Here is a 22,597-nt window from a genome sequence, read left to right as displayed (position 1 = left end):
ATACATTTTCTTCTGAAAGTAGTTTTCTACCGCTACCAATTTTTCGTTTCTTCTGCAAATTTCGACTGACGTTAATTTCAAGAACATCTTTTTTTTAATCCATCAAACATTTCCGGTCGATCTAGAAATGACTGCTTGCTTTATGTAGTGACGAACCATATTCTACATTCCACTTTATAATCTCTAACGTATAGATTCAGCGAGAAGACATTTTTCAACAATGAATAAAAACCACATGTAAAACAAACATACTTCAAGTGACTAGTGATTTATTTATTTCTGCCTCTCCCGTTCCAACGAAGCTTCGAAATCAATCACGTGACACGAGCGAAACGAAGCGAACGACGCTCACCTTGGTCGAAGGTCAGCACCTCTTCAAACCTGTTTTTTGTCTGAATGAAACAGTGAAAGTAATTAACTGATTAACTTTATTTTTGATTCATAAAAACGCAAATTTCTGTGATATGTTTTTTGACGTTGGGTTTGCCAGAAAAGTTTTAAGGCAGTGGTTCCTTGAGATAAATAATTTTAGATGGTTATACCTTTGTCTCCTTGATTCCATCAGCATCAGTACTGAAATGATAGATTGTTGGAACGGTTGTCGTATAAGAAAAATCTCAATCACCAAACACTAATTTACGTCTTTACCCAGGTCTTTACTAAATTCGACTGCTATACTTTTATAGTTTTGAAAGAAAATTCTAAATGTTTTGGAATAATGATTGCAAAAGTACAGTATCAAAGTAGGAATACCAAACTTTCGTATGCCCTATTAAACTTGAGCATGAAGTACAGTTATAAAAAAAATTATAAAGTGCTAAAAAAAATCATGTAAAATTTTTTCAATCAAATTTTTGAAATTTTTTATCATCAACTAACTTTGATTGGAACTCAAATGTAAGTTGCAATTCAAAACGCCATCGAAAATTTTAATTTGGACAGCATGTTGATTCAGTAACCAGCCGTAAAATATTCGCGCGAAGCTCGACTGATATACTATCTAGTAGACTATACCTATTTTGATGACCTACGTAGAGGCCCATTAACTTTAGAGTTTGAGATAATTAGCTAAAACACCATATCGAATGATTACGAAAGTACAATAAACTGGCTTCTTATTTTATCACTATGTACGAATCGTATGCATATTTGATAGTTCAATTCTTTTCATTTTTTGGGTTGAAACAAAGACTATCAAATTTTTTTAGATATTCCACACCAAGATCCAGCAAGTTTAAGTGGAAATAAAGTTGAGCACGAAAAGTATTTAAATAAAGGAGCAGAATATTTTCAAAATAACAACGCAAATTTTGAAAATTCAAAGAAGGCATATCCAGATCAAATTAGAAAGTTCTCTTCAAAATACTTTCAACGTGAATTGCCGAATCGTGAAAAATGTGATAGAATCTGGCTCGTGTAGTCTCCTTCACTTGGTGCGGTTTTTGTTTTCCTTGTAAGATTGTTTATCAAGAAAATACTTTTGTAAAAACTGGGTTCTCAAAGTGGCACAAAACGAACGAATCTATCTGTTCACATGAAAATAGCAAAGAACATATGCACTGTATGATGTTGTATGTTGACTATAAGTCAGTGAATTCTCGTATTGACAAAACAATGGTTGAAGGGATTGATTGGTTCCATAAATAACGGCAACTATTTATGTATCTTAGAATTGATATCCGAATATGATATAATTCTTAAACAGCATATTTGTTTATACGCTGAAAAAGGTCTAGGTACCGTGTCTTACCTATATCAAAGACGATTTGTGAAGAATTTATAAAGTTAATGGCTAAAAAAGTTCTCCAACACATAAAGGAAGAGATGAAACAAGCAAAATATTGGGGTCTAGTTGTTGATTACACACCTGACATTTCTCATGTTGATCAATTGTCCGTTGTTTTTCGTTACTATTTAAATAGACGCGTGTATGAGCGTTTTTTTTGCTTTCTGCAAATACAAAGTCATAAACACAGTATTGACATAGCAGATTGTCGCGCTTAAACGTATTACAATGCCAGAAGCATGTCTGGTCAACATGAAGGACTGCAGGAGTGTTTAAAAGAACTTAATAATTTGACCGTTTAAGTCCCATGTTGTGGACATTCTTTAAATTTAGTAGGGGAGTGCAGTGTTCAGGAATGTTAGTGTGCTGTGTTATTTTTTTGCCATTTGCAAGGTTTATACAATTTTTTTACTGTCTCAATAGGCAGATGGGTAATCTTGATTAAAAAGTTTCAGATTTATCAGACACGAGATGGACTTGTAGAACGGACGCTAATAGAGATTACATGAATAATTTTGAAAAGATTTATGTCGCTCTGACGAAAAAATCTCAAGACGAAAAAAAGGCAGAAGTAAGACAAGAAGCGGCAGGTTTGTTGGAAGGCATGACATAGCTTGAGAATGCTTTTATGGCAATTTTTTGTTTTGGAATAAAGTACTAAATAGATTTCATGCCACTAGCCAGTATCTACAGAAGGTCAGTGTTGATCTCATTACTGCCAACTCAATGCTATTATCATTGGTTAGTTTCGTTTCAGATTTGCGCAATGAATTTGAATCACTCAAGACTGCAGCAAAAGCTCTTAGCTAATCTATTAACCAGGATTATTCAGTTTCAAATAAAAAGACGCATAAAGCAGAGACTGACAAATAGAGAAACTCAAAAGGAAGCTTTATATGGATCTGAAAAGTTTAAAATTCAATCATTATATGTAATGATAAATAAACTAGCAATGGAATTAAAAAATCGTAGCGACGCTTATAGTTATATTACTAATTTATTTGGATTCTTAACTAGATTATTAACTATTGATGGAGTAGAATTGGGAGCGAAGGTTGAGAAACTAGTTGAAGTTTATTCAAGTGATTTGAGTGAAGATTTATTAATTAAACTCAAACAATTCATACCACGGGTAAAAATAAAAATCAAGAACTTCCAGGTTATTTCTCTAATCGATCGCACAAAAAGGCCAAAGAAAACGACAATACAATTTGTCATATACTAGTATTGAAATGGATAGTCGATAACGATATGGCACCTGTTTTCCCAAATGTGTATATTGCTTACAGACTTATTGTTACTATCCCTATAGCAAATTGTGAAAGCGAGCGATCGTTTTCAGTATTGAAAAGAATAAAAGATTTGCATAGATCTACTATGGTGACGAAAGACTATCTGCATTGTCTCTTGTTACAATCGAAAACGATTTACTTCGATTGATGATTAACTTCGATGACTTGATAAAAGAATTTGCTGAAGCAAAAAGTCGAAAAAAATATTTGATTAATATACGATTCTTTATATTCTTAACGTGTAAATAAATTTTTATTTGTTATTGAAGTGAATTTAATTACACAAAAATCTCCTCTACAATGAGAACTCGAATGTTCTTTTTCCTAAAATCCGCCGCATTAAAGGGGCCCCAACGTTATTTTAGCTCCGGTCCCCGAAAGGTCTTAATCCGTCACTGAGGATAATTATGGAATTATATGGATGCCATTCCACTTCTACAACTAGCTTAATTTGACAATTAATTCTGATTACAATACCAGTATTTGGACAGTTTATAAAAAAGAAGATCCCTGCCATAATGACCTTCTCGTGGCCGTCTGGTATACCCTAGAGAATAGTCAATAATAAACTCATATTTAGCGACGATAGAGCCGAAATTATAATGAGCTAAAAAAACTAATAAATCAGAAAGTTTTAGGAATCTATACCATACAAGTAAGCTAATCAGTAGTTTCAAAACTTTCTTATTTACATATTTTTTTCTACAATTTAAAGTTAGCTTTGCTGTTATTCTGCAAGAATCTGCCAGAGAAACAAAATGGTTTAGCAAAACATTTTACAACAAAAATCGTTTGACTTTAGTTTCTCACTACATCTTGAGTAACATACAATTCATGAGCTAGCATAAGATATTAATAATTGTATAAAATGAGAACTAAAACACTGTTAAAGATAAATTGTGTTTTTGTCACTTAAATTCTAATCTTGTTTAACATCATCCTTCTTGATATTATTTATAGACCTCAGATGATTCTGAAAATTCATTTCATCCAGTTGTCCAAATAAAAGGTTCTAGCCTATCTTCAACATCCAAGTAATTGTTCAATGTTTCTATTGATTCTAAAGTCTGATTCAATAACAGGTGACACTGATTTAACTGATGAGATAATTCTGTTACTTTTGATAATTTTTCAGCATATTTAGCATATTTTTTCTGTCTATCAGTTGCAGCAATCACTATTTTAACTATTTCTGCATCTACCTAAAAATCACATAAATATTTTTAATGAACATTTTTAAAATTAATGTTTGAGCTTTCCGACAGCTACATGTTACAAATATTAGTTCAAAGATGTTGTTACTGGGATTTTTCAATATAAACACTCTGTAAATATTCTTTTTCATGAAGTCATATTCAAGAGACATAAAATTTGAAAAGTGATCCATTTCAAAAAGGTATCTTATAAAAGTAAAAGAATAAAATTTTTAATGACAATAGCTTTATTCAAATATGATTAAGATGTTAATAAACTAAACAAGATGGGCATCAGAAGAAACTTTTACCTTCTAAATAAATTCCATTTACCATAAATACAGTTTATGGATTAATAAAAACAAATAAGAAGAAGCACATGAAAGTATGTATAGAAACAATAATATCTTAATTTTTATTATTGATTTAATGGATAAGATAGTAAATAATACCTGATAGAAAAAATACTTAGACAATAGGAGAAGATTAAAAATTATAACATACAAAACACAGACAGTGATTGTGAAAGATTTTGGAGTTCTGAAGAAGAAGAAGACAGTACTGAAAATATTACAGAGGAAGAGAAGATAACATAAGTAATTCCAGTGATGTTCAAATACCAAATGTACCATGGATTTTTTCTGGAAACCCTTGTCCAGTGTTTCCTTTTCAGTACAATTTTAGTATAAAGCTTGACAATATGAACAAAGATAACCCTATCCAGCTGTTTAAATGTTTTTACTGACGAGATTATAAGTAAAATCGTTGTTGAAACAAATCATTATGCGTACCGGTATTTCAAAGATATTAAATATAAAAAACTAATCTCAAATAAAAAATAGAAAATGAAGTAAAAACTTTGTTAGTTTTTCTCAATATTTGGGAATTTGCATAAAACTATGGTATAAATTATGTTTTACAAAATGAGAGAATATCAAAACACCATTTTTTTCTCTTATAATCATATAATTATATAATAATGACAAGCACAATTCATGACTATAGTAAATAATTAGTAAAAGGAGTTCATGGTCGAAAAACCAACTATGATAATATTTAGGCATTTTTTGAATGTGGCTTATCTTAATTCATTTATTTTATATAAAAAGCTACAAGAACGAATCACCCGCCTCAAGTTTCTCTTAGATTTGTAAGAGCAAATGGTAAAACTATATGCCACAGAAAGAGATTATTTTATTTTTTGTAGCACTATGCCCAAGACGTATATATATATATATATATATATGCTAGCAGATAACAAATCTTGCCAATGAGGAGCAAATTTGATTTGAAATAAACCACTTAAGAGGTTAAATATCCTTGAACATTCTTATTTAAATTGAATGAGTTTATATAAATATCTTAAAACTCCATCAGTAGGTACGATAAATATTTGTTATTATACAAAGTATAAATTAGTGAGGTCCCCTTTCACATAATGAACAATAAAAATATCTAATAGGTACTTCACCTCTCTAATTCTTAGTGTGATTTGATTTTGTTCAGTAGCTACTAAATTTGCAGCAGCAGTCAAATGATGTTGATATTTTAAACAAAGATTACGAATTGGTGTTGGGTCCAATCTTTCTAAAATTTCTGGATCTCTTGCAGCTGGTAAACTTAAAGTTGCTCTCATTATAGGTAAAAACATAGGAATTCTTTGTAACCTAACAATCTCCGGATCTTTTTCTGTAGCAGCAGAAGTTGCTGTTGCGCCTCGAACTACTACGATATTATGAGCAGAAGTTTTAGTTTTTCCTGGTTTTGGTTGATGTATTCGACGTGAAGTTTTTGATTTAATAAGTTGTTTGTTTGTAAGTTTAGGCGAGTCTAAAAAGAAACACGTGAAAAATGCAAGTACATATATCCAGATGCTAAAAAACTACCTCCGATAGGCCTATTAACAGTATAACTTATATACGGCAGGTCGACATCACTGCATACACTAGGACCTGGTGATATAGATCCAGGTCTATTAACATCTACATTTTCACCAGTAAAATCACTTCCACCAGGGTTCGCAATTGTATGCTGCCTTCTAATATTTGGTAATTTCGATCTATCTTTACTAAAACTAGTTTGTCTTTGTGCATTTTGAGTACCAGACTGACTTGAGTGTTCAGAGCCCATTGTTTATATTTTAGGTTAAAATTTATGAACCATAGTACACATCACAGAATTAAATGTATACAGACATGCGTTTCATTGTGACATCCCCTCTAGTTATCAGGGCTATGACTGCACATTAATCTTTTTAGTTTAATGTTGCAGAAAAATAGAAAAATCTTTGACAGCTCGTATTGCCTATATAATTATAAATGTTAAGAAAACGTGTTTTTAAAACTAGTAACATTTCTTTAGACATTAAGGGTACATTTCTAATGCAATTCGAGGGTAAAGTGGAAATACGGCATACAAGCTTGGCATAGGAGATACAGTGCAATTCAAGGCTAAACACCGTGCTGACATGGTCAACAAAGGTTGCAAGATCCAAAATTTTGCATTTCGTGCCGTGCTTGATAGTGCGCACTTGGTAGAATTGTCATATTTCGCATTTTGATTTCAAATAATCTGAAGTTGTGTTTCTAGAGAAGAATTTCATAGTTTATTTTTGTATCCATATTGAATCAAAAGACGGTCCAGTTAAATCTATTCTAAAAAACCAAAAAACTAGTGCAATCGCATTAGAAATGTACCTTAACATGTCCTAGATTTCTTATATTTTACTGGAAATAAATCTGATATATAAAAAAGTACAAATGAACTGTTTTCTTATATTTTAATGAAGCAACAACAAAAAATTAAAATTGAGATTATTTACAAATTGTTCGCACCGACAAAATTGCTGCTATGTGAATGTGAAACGAGCTGGGCTAAACAGAAATTTACAATTTAAGGTACATTTCTAATACAATTCGTCGACGCATTTCGATCTAAAATTGGCCCATTTATAATGAACTTTGCCAACGATCAATATGAAGTATAATATGAAAATAAAAATACTACTTCAGTGTATGTGAAATAAAAATGCATATCACAATTCGACCTACTGCAACACCGTGCTTAGTGCACATGTGCCATGCGCGTCACGAAATGCATAATCTTAATGCTTGTAGCCTCTATGAACCGTGTCAGCACGATTTGTAGCCTTGAATTGCATTAGAAATTTTAATATTACTTCTCGTATGCAAAACATGAGTGCTACACCTTCACCTGCGAATTGCATTAGAAATGTACTCTAATTTCCTGTCCAGATCAATAGATTTCTTGTTATACTGTTGGTCATCATGGAATTAACATGCTGGTAACTGCATGGTAATTTGACACTGTCAATAAAATCAATTGTCTATTGTCATTTTTACACATTTTGAAAAGTGAAACAGAGTTAAGAACAATGTCGAAAATTAAACAAAATAAAAAAAGAAAACTCCAGGCTAAAACTGCAGGAGGCGTAGAATTTCAAATAGACAAGCCCAAAATGAAATTTCGTCTATTTGATGAAAAGGCACAAGCCGAAGAAGAACATTTGTCCCAAATTCTGTTTGGAGGAGCCACGAGTTTCCTACAATGTCTTGAAGAAGCTGAACAAGAAGCAGGATCATCTCAAATAGTTGCAGATTCTGGTGTAGGCGAAACTGATACAGACGATGATGACCAAATACTTAAACCAGCTTGGACTGATGAAGATGACGACGGTATAGACGTTGGCCAAGCCCTAGATAGCCAACGACGTAAATTACCTTCTGGGGGAATTAATTCTGTAGATAATAAATATTCGAGTTTGCTTAAACACAAATTTCAATCTACAGTGGGGACGCCGGAGTGGGCTTCTTTGAATAAACGGAAGAGACTTGAATCAGACTCTGATGAAGAGATATTACAAAGCTGTGGGTTTATTTCAAAGACTACGAAAGCTCAATTACCTCCCAGTTTACTGGAATTCAAAAAAGTTAAAGATTTGAATTCTGAAACATATTCAGAAGGCCCCTTCATAAATTCTGTTGAATTCCATCCAACCTCTAGTGTAGCATTAGTTGCAGGAAATGGAGCAATTGCTACATTATTTGCAGTTGATGGTAAAAGAAACAACAAGTTACATAGCATTAAATTCCAACAATATCCAATATTATGTGCAAAATTTCTGCAAAATGGTAATGAAGCCTTATTAGGATCTAGACAATCGCATATTTTTAGTTATGATTTAATAGTAGCAAAACCAATTCGATATAATTTACCACAAGGATTGACACAATCTAAAAGTTTTGTTGTGTCCCCTAATTCTCAGGTTATAGCTGTTGTTGGAAAATGGGGAGAAGTCCATTTGTTATCAGCAGCTACAAAGGAAAAGATTGGTTTGTTAAAACAGGAGTCTGAAGTTACTGCACTTACATATAATCCCACAGGTAAGAATTTTATTTTTTAAACTTTATTTACATTCATATTTCAAGTTATAGTAAATATAATTAATCTTATCCATATGTTAATGAGTATTGGTCTATTTTATAAAGAAAATTTTTACAGTAAAAGAGTTTTCTCTCAAAAAATTGATAGGATGGATACAGGGTGTCTAGGAATCTTGAAAACTGGGAAAAAGATGAGAAATTCGTAGAACCGAAAAAAACTGGGGATTCCACGTGAATTTTCAGTAATTTTGAGTGAGCCTACCATGTTGCTTCTCCCTCGTCACTGCATTCTTGCAGCCTCATGAATCTATGGTTGACTATCTCAAAAGCAAGCTACAATTTGTTCTAAGACAGTCATTCCAGATAAGAATGTTCTTATCCATTACTTGTTGCTCTGAGTTCCATGCAAAATTCTGTTCAGTACAATGGCTAGAAAACACGCCTGTTTCTCAAAAAATTCATTCACTATATATGTGCTTGAAAAAATTCATCATATAGAGCTTTTAGAGATATTCAAATCAGATTACTTCGAATAAGATGAAAAACTATTCCAGATGTGAAAAAAAAGTTAAAAAATTAAATTTTAAGAAACATAAATTTCTTTTAATTTATTTTTTCTTTCAAACAAATTTAGATTTTTAATAATAATCTATATAAATTTATTCCGTTTTAGGAAATCTTTTGTTTGGACACAGTGATTATGGTGAAATTACAGTTTGGGATATGAATATGCAACGAGTTAAACATAAATTCACTGATGAAGGTTGCCTTCAAGGTACTACACTGTCTATATCTCCTTCCAACCAGTTTATTGCAGCAGGATCTGCTCAAGGAGTAGTCAACCTTTATGGTATGGAGGATGTTCTAAAAACAAACTTACCTAAACCCAGAAAAAGTATAATGAATCTTACAACTGCCATTAAGGACCTAAAATTCAATCAATCATCAGAAGCATTGGCTTTTTCTTCAGCTGAAATACAAAATTCTGTAAAAATATTTCATATAGGTTCAGGAACAGTGTTTAGTAATTTTCCTAATTATGATACAAAAATGGGTCATATAAATGTTTTGAATTTTTCTCCTGGTAGTGGATATTTAGCATTCGGCAACAAAAAATCTGTTGTTTCATTATATAGGTTAAAACATTTCAAAAATTATTGAACTATTTAATAAATTAATGATAATATGAACACATCTGGTCCCAGAAATTAAAAATTTACTAATTCATAGTTTTTGTATATAAATTGTCTTGTTGTTCAAGAAGTTGAATTTTGGAAATGAAAAGATTTGTATTTGTCACATAATATTGGGAATATGTTTATCCAGTATCATCATCACTATTGCTAACAGATTAGATTGCAGTTTATGAATATTAGAAAGAAATGAAATAATTTCTACTTTTAATTTAATTAGAAATAATGAGAATTTCATGTGATATATAACCTCCATTTTTGCTTTCAGTAGTATTTATATTGTATTTTGAATTAACTCCTTTTTGTTTTTTCTTAATTCTCTTCTACAATAGGTGATCAAATATAATCTTGTAAAATAATAACAAACTGGAAACTTACATTGATGATCATCTATAAAAAGTGCTAATTGGTCTCACTTGAAATAAAAGTTTCAAATTTACAAATGTAACATATTAATTTCAATAACATGAATTTTGTCAGTTACTGCCTATTTCAGCAATTTTTTTAAATACTTTCATGTTAACTGTAACATTTCTGAGTTTTATCTATGCTTGTTTTGTGTGATGATGAATATTTATACCAGTCCCAAATACTGAAGCGCAACAACCCTGTGGTAGTTTTGGAACAACCATATGTATATCATTTAATGGTCTACAAGTTTTTACTAATATTGTCTACTTAATATAGATATTTTTAAAGACTCCATTAATGGTGATTATAGCCTTTCATAAACAATTTTTGGAGTATATTTTTCAAACATTTTCTTTCAACCAAAAGTTGCAATATTCAAACAATTCTGTAGGCTTTCCTAAAATTATGTTAACAAAATACATATATTTAAAATTTTCTTTCCTATTATGAAGTTCTTTTGCCAATTTTAACATTATTACAGTTCCTTTTGCATGAAATCTCAGATAATTTGAACTCATTTAGGTGTAGCTCATTCAATTCTACGTCCTGTTTAATTTTACAGATGAATTGAGATTTTCACTTTTCCCGATGCAGCACCAACTTTTGTTTCATGGAAATAACTCAGTTCAGATATTTGATAAATGATTGAAAAGTTTGAGGAAAGATTAACTTGTTTTTTTATTAGTACCTAATGAGTTTTATTTTACTTTTGTATTGACTAGTGCATTTTGGGTTAGAATACAACGAACTGAATGAATGTCTCTATTTGTCATTTCATTTGACCCACCATATCAAAGTGAGAATAGGTGAGCTGATACTATCAGCTCAATTTGAAATAAATCAGATCATTTGTAAAAGGAAAGTTATGATTTTCGTCAAATAATGAAAATGCATAATAGAAGCACATATAATATAACCTAAAATGAAATTGCAATATTATTTTGTCTATTATTTCACCATAAGAATGTTACATATATTGAAACAAGAATTTTTTAATGTGACAATACAATTCTTCCCATAAAATTTTCTGTAAATTCAACTTTAATTGTAGCTATATCTATCTATTTTAATACTTTGGTTCACTCAGTAGATATACTGCACATTAATAACTTTAAGGGTGTTGAAATATCATGTATATCCTTACTTTGCATGATTGTTTCTTTATTGGTGATATAATTCATATTCAAAATTAAAGGAAAAATGTTTAAAAAAAATCTTATTTTATCTTAATAGTATAAATTTACCCAAAAACAATATGATGAAAATTTCCATCATCATGCAAAGTTAGATCATCAGCTTAGTACTAAATAGACATAAAAGAGGATATCATTGGATATTTTTCATTCTTTATGATAATTAACAAAACAATTATTTTTATTTAGAATTTACATTTACTACAAGAAATTGTAGGGTTAACCACCCGCTGTTAACTAATGTTCTGCACCATCTGTTTTTATATCTTTTGGAGGTGGAAGAGCTGGAGAAGCCATTTTTCTTTTTGATTGCAGTTTATCCTCAAAGGTAGTAGTTCTTGGCCGACCTCGTTTTATTTCTTTACTGGTTCTTTTATTACAAAGAATAAAGTCAAATTCATTTCTGAATTGGCTCATTGTAAGTAGATTTTTCTTATGATGGCTTCTTTCAATGACATTTTTTCTATAATTTACCCACGCATTTATTACTGCAAGATCCACTATCCATAAGGTCTACACCTCACATATGTTTATTATACTTTTAAACAATGGGCAAGTAATTCCAATTTTTTCCTTCTTTGTCTTGTCATATCTGGAAACTTCAGTGACAGGTAAAGTCTCAGCATAGGTGAATAATAGGGTTACTCCTTTATTATCCTACACCATCAAGTGTAGATACTCTTTCTTAGTAACTTCTTCAGGGCTCTGATTTTTCCATGAAGCTTTTTCTGTCTGGTAATTTATTATTTGGAATTCTATTTTGTTGGTTAGTTCTCACTGTAAGAATACCTTGTTTTGTTAATAAATGTACTAATGGTAAAGAGGTGTAAAAATTATAGAAATAATTCTTGGTACTTCCTGAAGCAAACAAACCACCACATTTTCTGTAGCACCAAGATCTGGTTCATCTGGTAAATTAAATTTCAAATTTCAAATATCACATTAAATTAGATAGCACATATAATTTTAAACTTCATTTATGGGGCTTATTGGGCAGACATTGCTTTAGGAAGTGTCCGAGTTTTGTTCATTTACACAAAGTCCTTGGTACATTGGTACTTTATCAAATCTTTCGTTGAGGTGCTGTAGTTCAAATTGAATTTTATGGAGTCTATTATGTTCCGGGTGCCCTACGGGTTTATGAAGATCATTTTTGTTGAAAAGTAACAATAACTTAATGTTTTAAAATGTATTCAACGGCATTTTTGAAGCAATCGGTTCATATTCAAACTTGGGGCACCAGTATGATCTAGTGCTGTAAGACATGTATAAAAGAATGCCAAAAAACAAAAGCTGTAGATGAAATGAAGTTACCTTGTATTATATATAGGTTTGTTTGTTCCATTAATGTATTGATAAAATCCTTTAAAATAAAATGGGTGAAATACATAAGCACATTGATACTTGACTCTAGATTGCGCAGGCAATAGTTTGAGAGAAGTGTTTTTAGCATCTTCTATTATTTCTGGAGTACTTCAAAAAATCATTTATTTAAACACAAATCACAATAAACTTTCAAATTTTATTGTAAACACTATTATTACTCAGAAATAGTAATAACACTTAATTTTAACATTTAAACTACCTTGCAGTCACCAGTATATATTTGAACACAAATCACAACAAACCTTTCATTTTTATTGTAAACACTAATATAACCTCAAAAAATCATAATGTCTACTTCTTTAGTCTTCTTAAATTTGGCCTTTTGACTTTCGGCACCCAACCAGATTCATATGGTATTCGTGTATTTCCTCTATCGTTCGAGACCATATATAACATAAGAAAAAGAAGAATTTCAATACATGTATGTTTTGTTATTTTTTAATACATGTGTGAAATAAGCTACTTTCTTATGTAAAGATGAATGTGCAATCTATCATTTTCATAAGTGGTCATAGGAAAATATAACCTAACTCCCAAAGTGATGTAAAATTCTATCATGTGTAATTTTTTAAATTGAAAACGAAATCATACGTTTATTGCAACTACAACTTCAAACTCGTTTTATTAACAATGACAATATGTTTTTTTTTTAATTCAATGGACAGTAAAAAGGTATCAGACACGATCAACTTAAAGTGAACTTTTATATAATTTTTGGGCATTCAATGTTATGGTGGAAATTTTCACCATTATGCAAAGAAGGGATATGCTCATAAATAATTATGATGGAGTAATCCACCATTGATCTAGTATGTGAATATGGAAAATAACTTGTCGTATTTACCTAAATGAATAAATTAGAATAAATTTCTTCATTTTCTCATTTTTCAAACCTTATATTTTCTTGAATTTTCCTGAAAAACTATTTTAGGTCTTTAAAACAACAGTAACCCATTCCAATACTTAAATTTAGTCATAATTCGTTATTTGGTTCAAACTTTTTGATAAATTTAATATTTCTTTTACTGTCATCGCACTATCTTTCTACTCATCAATATTTTATTCTACCGGGGAAGGCTTCTCATATTTAGAATAATCGTCGATTCCTAAAGCTGACAAGAAATGAAAGATAACAACTTTAGAACTGCTTCGTTTCGCCAGGATTTTGGGTAGCTATCAACAAAAAAAGTAATTATATGATGACCAAGACATTCAAACTTCTCTTAAACCCAGCACATTGAAGAGCACAACTACAGTTAGCTAAAGATCATTTGGACTAGGAAGACTATTTAAAATGACATGATATCCATTTCAAATTATATAAATGTTCGATGAAATAGCTTAGAAAAATGAGCACACAGATATATAAACAATTTTCGTTAATTATAAACAATTGATAAAATCAAAGTTCAAAAAAATTCCATCAGTTTAAAAGTAGTCTCTGTATTGTTACTGTATTAGCTTGATGAGTACTTTCCCAAAATCAACTGGTGTACTGGAACAAGGGGTAGTTAAAGCCAGTTTCAAATCTTTGGACATAGTATAGTGATTTAACCAGACATTAAATAGTAATGTAGCAGAATTACTGAAAGTAGTCAATAAAACAAATAATTTTCCTCATATTTGGTAAGCTTAAAGCTTATTTATTTATGTTCAGTTTATGTTCGAAGCATGAAAAATATCAGCTAAGAAAATAGCCTATTCATTTCCAAAGTTTTTAATTAATTTGACTATATTTTACGGTTACATCCTGCATTATCCACGTAATTTTAAAGTTCATAACAAAGAAAAGTCAACCTAGACATAAATAAGTAAAGGTATTTTGAAAAAATTTTCTGGGCTCACAAAAATTTGAAACAGCCTTTCTCAAAGTTTGAAAACATTATTTTCACCTAATTTGAAACGAAAATCAAATATAATTTACGTTAGTAACACGTTGCACAAGGCAGTCATACCAGTTTTTAGTACAACAAATAAATTACCAGTTGATGAATATCATTGATTCATCAATAAGCCGGTATTACAGGTAATTTTCAAATTAGTCATTACAGTGGCGCACATCTATCGGTGTGTATTGGATGTACAAATCTCAGCTTCTCTCGGGATACGGTTGAGGTCGGTTGTGTCGATTGATTTGTTGTTAAGGACGAGGGTGAATCGGTTTATAATTTCATTTAATATATTTTGTGTTGTTAGTTGAATTAAAGGATTATCTTCAGGAAAAAGGCGAGTCTTTAAGCTTTCAATTTTTTATTAACGAAAATTATACGTTATAAATTTAATTGAAATTTTATTTCAACACAATTTAAGTACTTTTTAAATTAGAAGTAAGACTTGCGCACTGATTAGCATTTGTTTACATACAATTTGATTGTAACTGCATTTTGATTTCCATTCCTCTCCATTTGTATTTTAAATTTCTCTATTTCAAACTGAATTTTTCCATTTTTTTGTTTTCTTCTTTTCTCTTTATTCTTTCTCATTTTATATTGTCAATAATTCGTTTCTTACCAATAGTTTTCTTAATGGTCATTGGTATTTTATATTACTTATTACCTATTATTTATTTTCAATTTACTCTAACTGGCACAACACTTGATCAAATTTCTTAATCATTTTCACTGTAGAATAGATTGGTCTTAGTATATACAACGTTTTCCTGTTAATGATAATTAAATAATTAAAACATTACAATTTCCTAAATTTACGTTCAGCATGTGTATGGTTTATAAATTCTTCGTTCTAATTATTTCTCTTTCTCAGTTTGCTATTATCTTTTCTTATATTTCTGTATTTGATTTTTTATTTAATAACAATTTATCCTTCGATTATTTTCTTAATTTAAATGTATTAATGATTTTTTTATTCATTATAAATTGCATTTCGTATAATTTTGTTTTTTATGCCATTTTATTACATTTTGTATATTATACTATATTTATGCATGTATCAAATGTTTTATATTCTTTTCTTTTCCATTTATTGACTGTTATTATACGATATTATCATAATAGTGTAACCTACTATTAATATTCCTGCCTCACCTTATATTTCCTTATCTTCAGTATTCTCTTATACTTTTTTATTTAAATTAGTAATTTTTCATCAGCTTCTATGACTTTCCATTTTTTCTCGTTCAACTAATTGTATTTATAAAATTATTTTCATTTTTTCACTTATTTTTTCTACAATGTTTTGTTTACTTTGCCACGTCTATCCCCTTGTCTATATCTTCATTTATATTCTTAATGCTCTAAACATTTTTTTTACTAATTATTTTTCTCCTTTGATTTCATATTCTTATCTATTACCTAATTTATCTATTTCATTATGAATGCTCTGAATTTTCTTGTTCAAATTTCTAATCACGTTCTTGTTGTTTCTATATTATTTATGTTTTACTTACTTTGTTTTATATTTTCCATCTCACAACAGTTCCATCTGTTATACCTTGTTAATTAGTATGTAATCTCTCAATATTTACATCCCATCATTTTATATTCCTTTCATTTCTAAAGTCTATGATAGATTCCATTCCTCATATGTGATTTTTTTTTCAATTCTTGAGTGTTATTTTATTATTTTCTTTTATTAGTGTTACCAACTGCTATTATTGTTGTTTCACATTGCCTTCTTTTGCCATTGCCATTTCATTTATTATAATCAGTGATTTTCTCTTTCTCCTTCTTATGATTTATAAATTCGTCTTTTTTAAATTTTTCTTTTTTGTATTAATAAATTTATTTCCATATCTTGGCACATTTTCTCACCTATTTTCTTGTTCAAGTTTTCATTCCTTTCTACTATTATATCTACGATTTCATCAATTTTTTCGCTAATAATTTGGTTTCCTTTTTTCTATTTTATTGTATATTGTTTGTTTTCTTATCAAAGTTCCTAATTATACCCATATTTGTTAATGCTTCAACTTTCATTTCAACTGCCTGCATTCTGCTTATTATATTTCATTCTATACGTTTATATTTGATATAATTTCTACTTGACTGTTTAGTTCGTAATATATTTATGATCTATTCGTTTACTTTGAGCTATGTGCTAATTAACTTTATTCACGACAATTATTGCATTCTTTGTTATACCCTTTCTTGTCCTCTTCTAAAATTATATTTAATTTGAAGGTATAACATAACATGAGTTCTTGGTATGGATACATTTGTTTGGTTTTGTCAATTTGAATAGATTAGTTTAAACTTTAAAATTATATTGGCGATTAAAGAACTCGCACAAGGTTTTTTTCAGACTCTCGTCAGTGATCAAAGAGATATACTTACCTGCCATGTATGTAAGTATTTTGTATTTCTCAAATCTGTTTGAATAAGAGGTAGTCATTCTTTTTTTCTTTCCAAACTCCATCATTTCTACTCGTCTTCCTCATTAAAATAAAGGTGGTTTTTCTTTTCTTCGTACAGAAACTCAAACGGAATCATTTCTACTCGTTTTCCTGACTCCATAAGAAGTAGGCTTCCATTTTTTCGTACAGATACACGACCGTCACCATGAAGTGTTATGGGTAACATAGCTCAACCGCGTCGTTCAGACTTGGTTTCAACCCGGGCAGTCGCACCTGAGCTCTTACTTAATACACTGTGGAATACTGAGAGTGTTTTCTGTTTCTCTCCATATTCCATCATTTCTTCTCGTTTTCCTCATGAAAATAAAGGTGGTTTCTCTTTTCTTCGTACAGAAACTTCAACGTTACCACACTGTGGAAGACCGAAAGTGTTTCTTGATTGTTAGAAAAATTTATTTTCATTTCTACTATTATTCTATTCCCTAAGTATTTCTTTATAAAAATTAAAATCGCTTTCGATCTTATGAGAGTTAATTCATTATTTAGAATAACCAAAAGGATTCTAGTAGATCGTGGAATATGCCTACAGGGAAACCACGTTAAAAAAAACGCGCCGAGTATACTACCTCGTAGGTGGTACGGAAAAGTATACATAAAAGAACTTGTCAACATTCTCTAATTTTTGTGAAATATTTTGCTTGAAAAGGTGTTGCTACGGATTTTTAAGGCTGATTTTTCACGAAGAATTGTAATATTTTTGGAAGAAGTTAAGCATATCCTACTTAATTTTACTGCAGGAGAAAGTATTTTTGGTTAGATTGCAAAAATCTCATTGAAAAATTTATAAAACTATCTTAAAGATTGAAGTTAGGTGAATAAAAAAATATGTATATTTTGAAAAAAGTTTATTCATAAATAACATATTTAATTATCAATAATTGAGATTCAAATCGTTCTCACAATCAATATATAAATGCATTATCTACTTTGTAATTTTCACATAGGAAATATCTCCGAAAAAATAACAAGAAAACGTACCATCCTCTATATTTCGTACAAATATTAACTAAAAAGGGTTTGCTTATTGTTCCATTTCAAAGTTCGCTTAACTACCCATAAGTACCAGAAACTTGACCCTTTTTGTAGTAGTCCACTAGTAATATGGTGAAAATTGTTACCAAGTGTTATAAATAAAAAAAGCCCTGATGGTGTACAGAAACTTTACAGGGAGGAATTGGAGTTGTAACCCAACGATTCTACTGTGGATGTACATGGCAATTATGAGACCAATCATCACATAGGGGGTTTGGGGTACTAGAACTAGTGTGAATACCACGGGGAACAATCTCTCAAAGGTACAAAGACTGGCTTGCACATAGTACTGGAGAGTCTGGCAGAAATAGCATCACAACGACTAGTGTGTAAAAATTAGTCCAAATTTGAACACTGGTTTAGAATTTTGTATTCACCATAAAAAACTGTACAACATACTAAATTTTCAAGGTCCTCGGAGCTGTGGGGGTTAAACGATACAATTATCCAAAGTTTTGGGTATAATTTCTAATTTATACATTCAAACATTATGAATTTTTGATGGATGATTACGTATATCGATTTAGTGTGTTTGACGGAATAAATAATTTTACACTACTATCTGAAAACCGGAGGCGACTCATGCCCAATGGTTAACAATCAGTAACTTTTACAGGGAAAACCTGTACAATCAAAAGATAGCAAAAATGAATATTTAAATCGATTTTTCAACAAAAAAGTATTTTTTCACTCGATTAAAATTTATAATGATTTGATAATAATTAAATGATTTTGACTATGATAGTCAACTTATCCATAAAGTATAAAGTGTTTTACTGGTTGCATACTAATCATTATGTAATGATAAATTATTATTAACAAGTATGCATAATGACCATAGGTATGTAACCAGTATAACAGAGCATATTTAAATGAAACACACAAGATCATATATGCAACTAACATAACAATATAGAGTATCGTTAGTTACATACTAATCAGGGTAATAACGAACCAATTTATAATGTCTATCTATAACATGTCATGTTTCATTGAAGCCCTTGTAATATTTTTTGTCATATGCTGCATTGTCGACTACAAGAAAGCACCTTTCAGGCAAATTTGGCAACAATTGGTTTTCAACCAATTGCATAAAGTTTTGATGGTGATAGTCCCTGGTCTTTTTACCTGCAAATAATTAAAGAGAATGTAATGAGATACCTATCTAATTTAAATTTTTTCAGATCTTATAAAGTGGAAATTACCTGAGTTAAATATTAGCAGCCTGTTCTCTATAAATCCGTTTGAGTTTACATCTTATTATTAATTAATAAGAATTTCTTATATTTTAAAGTAGGAATTTTCTTCTCTAGCAAATAGAAGTTATAGATAATTTCTCGAATTGTCTTAATTTTATCAAGAGAAATAAGACGATTCTTCTTCGGCAATTTAAAAGACGACCTTGGCCCACCCCATTCAACTTTTTGAGCTTGTTTACTAATTTTTTGATAAGTAGATTGGGATATACCTGTAGCAGCTAGTGTCCTATTTCTGCAATATTATTTCATATTTTTTTACAAAAGTAATGTAAAGTGTAAAATTTGCTAATGCAAAACTTAAAACATGTCTTGATCAGCTTAGCTTTGCTATTAAAAAAGCGTAAAATATACTAAAACCAGTTTTAAAAGGCCACTTAAGTTGGCCAAGTAGTAGTGACAAAGTGCCTTGTTTGTTTTTAGAAAGCAAGTAAAAAGGAAAATAGGTAATATATTTTAGAGTTTCAACTTCACATTCAATTACTCTATGCACTAGTGCCAGCTATTCCAAAACCGAGTCAACTATCTAGGCCATATAGTGAGCAATTAGTTGCCTCCATACAGCGATGGCGGCGACCAATCGATAAACATCAAGTTAGGATTTTCCTTGGACTTTGCACCTACTATCGAAGATTCATAAGAAAATTCCTAACTCGACTCGCAGAAGAAGCAAGAGCTTTCAACTGGGATAATAAAGACTGTCACACGGCATTAGATCATTGAAGAGAAATTTAACCACGGCGTCGATATTGAGATAACCATTACCAGATGTAGATTCCATTCTTGATACAGATGCAAGCAACGTAGGGATTGGAGGAATGCTCTGACAGATCCAACTACGATGCCGACAGTATTAATTTTCTCTCTCGTTCGAGATACTTTATCTATATTGCGCATGCTTAAGAGCCTCGGAGGATAGAGAAATCATTACCATCACGTCTTCCTTAGACTCGCCAAAATAGCGCTAGTGTAGCAAGTGAAAATGATAAGAATTTAGTAGTTATATATTTATTATATATTTTAAAATTCTTCCATTTGCTACTATAGCGCCACCTCAATTTGGTTCCTTTCGACACACCGAGATGATTCTCCTTACCTCTACCTTCCATAACTCGAACAAAGCTATTCACTAAACAGGAAAATCAAAAGTTTAGTTTACTTCGCAAGTCTATAGATTGATCTAGTCACTGACATAGACTTTTCTGACAAGACCATTGAATACTTCCTTTGCACGCTTGCAAAACTATGCATCATAAATCATGTACCTCAATGAAAGGGCAACCAAAGTGAATGCCACACAGTCCTAAGTTATTATTACCATTGTTCATGAACTCTATCATCTACATTTTTCTTTATTATAATCTATGCTCAAATTTAACTATTTATGTTTCACAAATTAATAGAAACAAAAATAAGAAATTTCAGACAATATAAAGAGATTAATAGAAGTACATACAATGTTTTCTTTATTTATATTCAATAAAACATAATAAAAAAATTATCTTATCTAGGTATCTACATAGTGGACAAAGAATCATTGCATAGATACCTAAGAGTAGAAGTTTAACAACCTTATTAGAATGATATTCAGGAAAATACTGCTTGGACTAAACCATTTACTGAAACAGTCTCATTTTCAATATTACTCTATAAAACATCTTATACTTACAGTTCATTATGAAAAAACAACAGTTTTTTTTATATTGAAATATTCAAATTGTAACCACTCTTTTCTTTATCACATATATTTTCGATAAAATAATAGTGATAATCAAATTTGGCGGGTAAATGACGTGTCACTAATGTTACATGTGCTGTGGCGATGATAAAACAATGATCAGACGTCCTGCCTACTCAGATTTGTAAAGGTAACTGAGCTGAGTTTTGTTAGACTGTCCTGACATGAAAAACATTTTCGCCCCCGAAAGTGTATAAGTTGTAACACGTTGAGTAGTTTATAGAGGCGCGATTTCAATTTATGTTTCATATGCTCTTCTGCCTTTGCTTTGTCAACAACCAAAGCGCAAACTCTAAAATAGAAGTTCATGCGCTATGCACACTTGTGAGTACATCATTGTTGCCAGAACTACAATACTGAAGAGAATCTTAAGAAATTATTTAGATTCCAAAGATATTTTTGTTTAGACTAACATTTTTTAATCCTTATATAAATTTAGCTTCATATTTTTTTAAATCATAAAGAAAAATAACACTTTATGTCACTAACTAGATTTCATATCATGTAATTAATTACAAATTCTTCACCTGTCTAGCAAAATATAAACCTTATTACAAGAATTAGGTTTATCAATTTAGACAATCGGTTAGAGAATTCTCATATGAATGAAACATTGACACTATGCGACACGTAAATTTATGTAATAAATACCTATATTATGGGTGGAGGATTACACATTGCAAAAATTAATCGAATCCGTCAAACTATTTTTCACAGAACTTTTCCAGGACCACAATTGAAACTTTTTTATTTAACTATTCTCAAGTAGTATTGAATCATTCGGTATTGAAAGAAAATTAGCAAATACAAGTTTAGATGAAGAGTTGATACTAATAAATGTAATATATTTCATATCTTTACTTGTTCGATTTTCTAATGAAACACATTTTCATAAGAAAACTAAGATTGAACCATATCTTCATATATCATAGACAAATAATTTAGATATCAGTAATGATCAAGATGTGGATAAAAGGATAGAATAATTATTTTTCTTTCAAAGTACTTTAGAGTAATATCTCATTAATTGATTGGAATTTCCAACAGACATTAATTTTTTTATACTTTATTTTCGTTATGTACTTTTTATAATGGGTGTTTTATAGCAAGATACGAAGAAATAAAGAAAAATTGAAATTCAATACTGAATTGAAAGTTAATTCTTTTCAATTTTACTTATTAGTTTATATATTGTAACAACGTTAAGCTTCAAGAATTTTAATCTTCAGTATTGGTCCTGCTAGTTGCTTAACAATTTCATTATTTCTATAAACTAATTTATTATCTATCGATTTTATATTACTTTCAATATCTTTAAATGAAAATGGAACATACGAAATAT

At 30.2% G+C, this 22,597-nt stretch overlaps 2 protein-coding genes and 1 long non-coding RNA gene across 3 annotated transcripts; 1 reads left to right on the top strand and 2 right to left on the bottom strand.

The window, feature by feature from the left end:
- Nucleotides 1-3,746: 3,746 nt before the first annotated feature.
- Nucleotides 3,747-6,672, bottom strand: LOC130441283 (BLOC-1-related complex subunit 5). Its single transcript, XM_056774887.1, has 3 exons — nucleotides 6,158-6,672; nucleotides 5,743-6,101; nucleotides 3,747-4,280 (listed from the first exon to the last, which is right to left on the bottom strand). Exons 1-3 carry the CDS (start codon nucleotides 6,399-6,401, stop codon nucleotides 4,065-4,067), a joined length of 819 nt encoding a protein of 272 aa, XP_056630865.1. The 5' UTR covers nucleotides 6,402-6,672; the 3' UTR covers nucleotides 3,747-4,064.
- A 930-nt stretch (nucleotides 6,673-7,602) lies between these two features.
- Nucleotides 7,603-15,862, top strand: LOC130441586 (U3 small nucleolar RNA-associated protein 18 homolog). The gene is made up of 2 exons (XM_056775321.1): nucleotides 7,603-8,674; nucleotides 9,348-15,862. The coding sequence occupies exons 1-2, from the start codon at nucleotides 7,666-7,668 to the stop codon at nucleotides 9,833-9,835; spliced, it is 1,497 nt and encodes a 498-aa protein (XP_056631299.1). The 5' UTR covers nucleotides 7,603-7,665; the 3' UTR covers nucleotides 9,836-15,862.
- A 2,197-nt stretch (nucleotides 15,863-18,059) lies between these two features.
- Nucleotides 18,060-21,549, bottom strand: LOC130441474 (uncharacterized). The gene is made up of 3 exons (XR_008909618.1): nucleotides 21,187-21,549; nucleotides 19,467-19,752; nucleotides 18,060-19,389 (listed from the first exon to the last, which is right to left on the bottom strand). It is a non-coding gene; the product is annotated as an uncharacterized LOC130441474 (long non-coding RNA).
- Nucleotides 21,550-22,597: the final 1,048 nt, after the last annotated feature.

The sequence above is a fragment of the Diorhabda sublineata genome, chromosome 3, assembly GCF_026230105.1.
Source record: "Diorhabda sublineata isolate icDioSubl1.1 chromosome 3, icDioSubl1.1, whole genome shotgun sequence".
Lineage (NCBI taxonomy): Eukaryota > Metazoa > Arthropoda > Insecta > Coleoptera > Chrysomelidae > Diorhabda > Diorhabda sublineata.
This window is presented reverse-complemented; position numbering and strand designations above follow the sequence as displayed.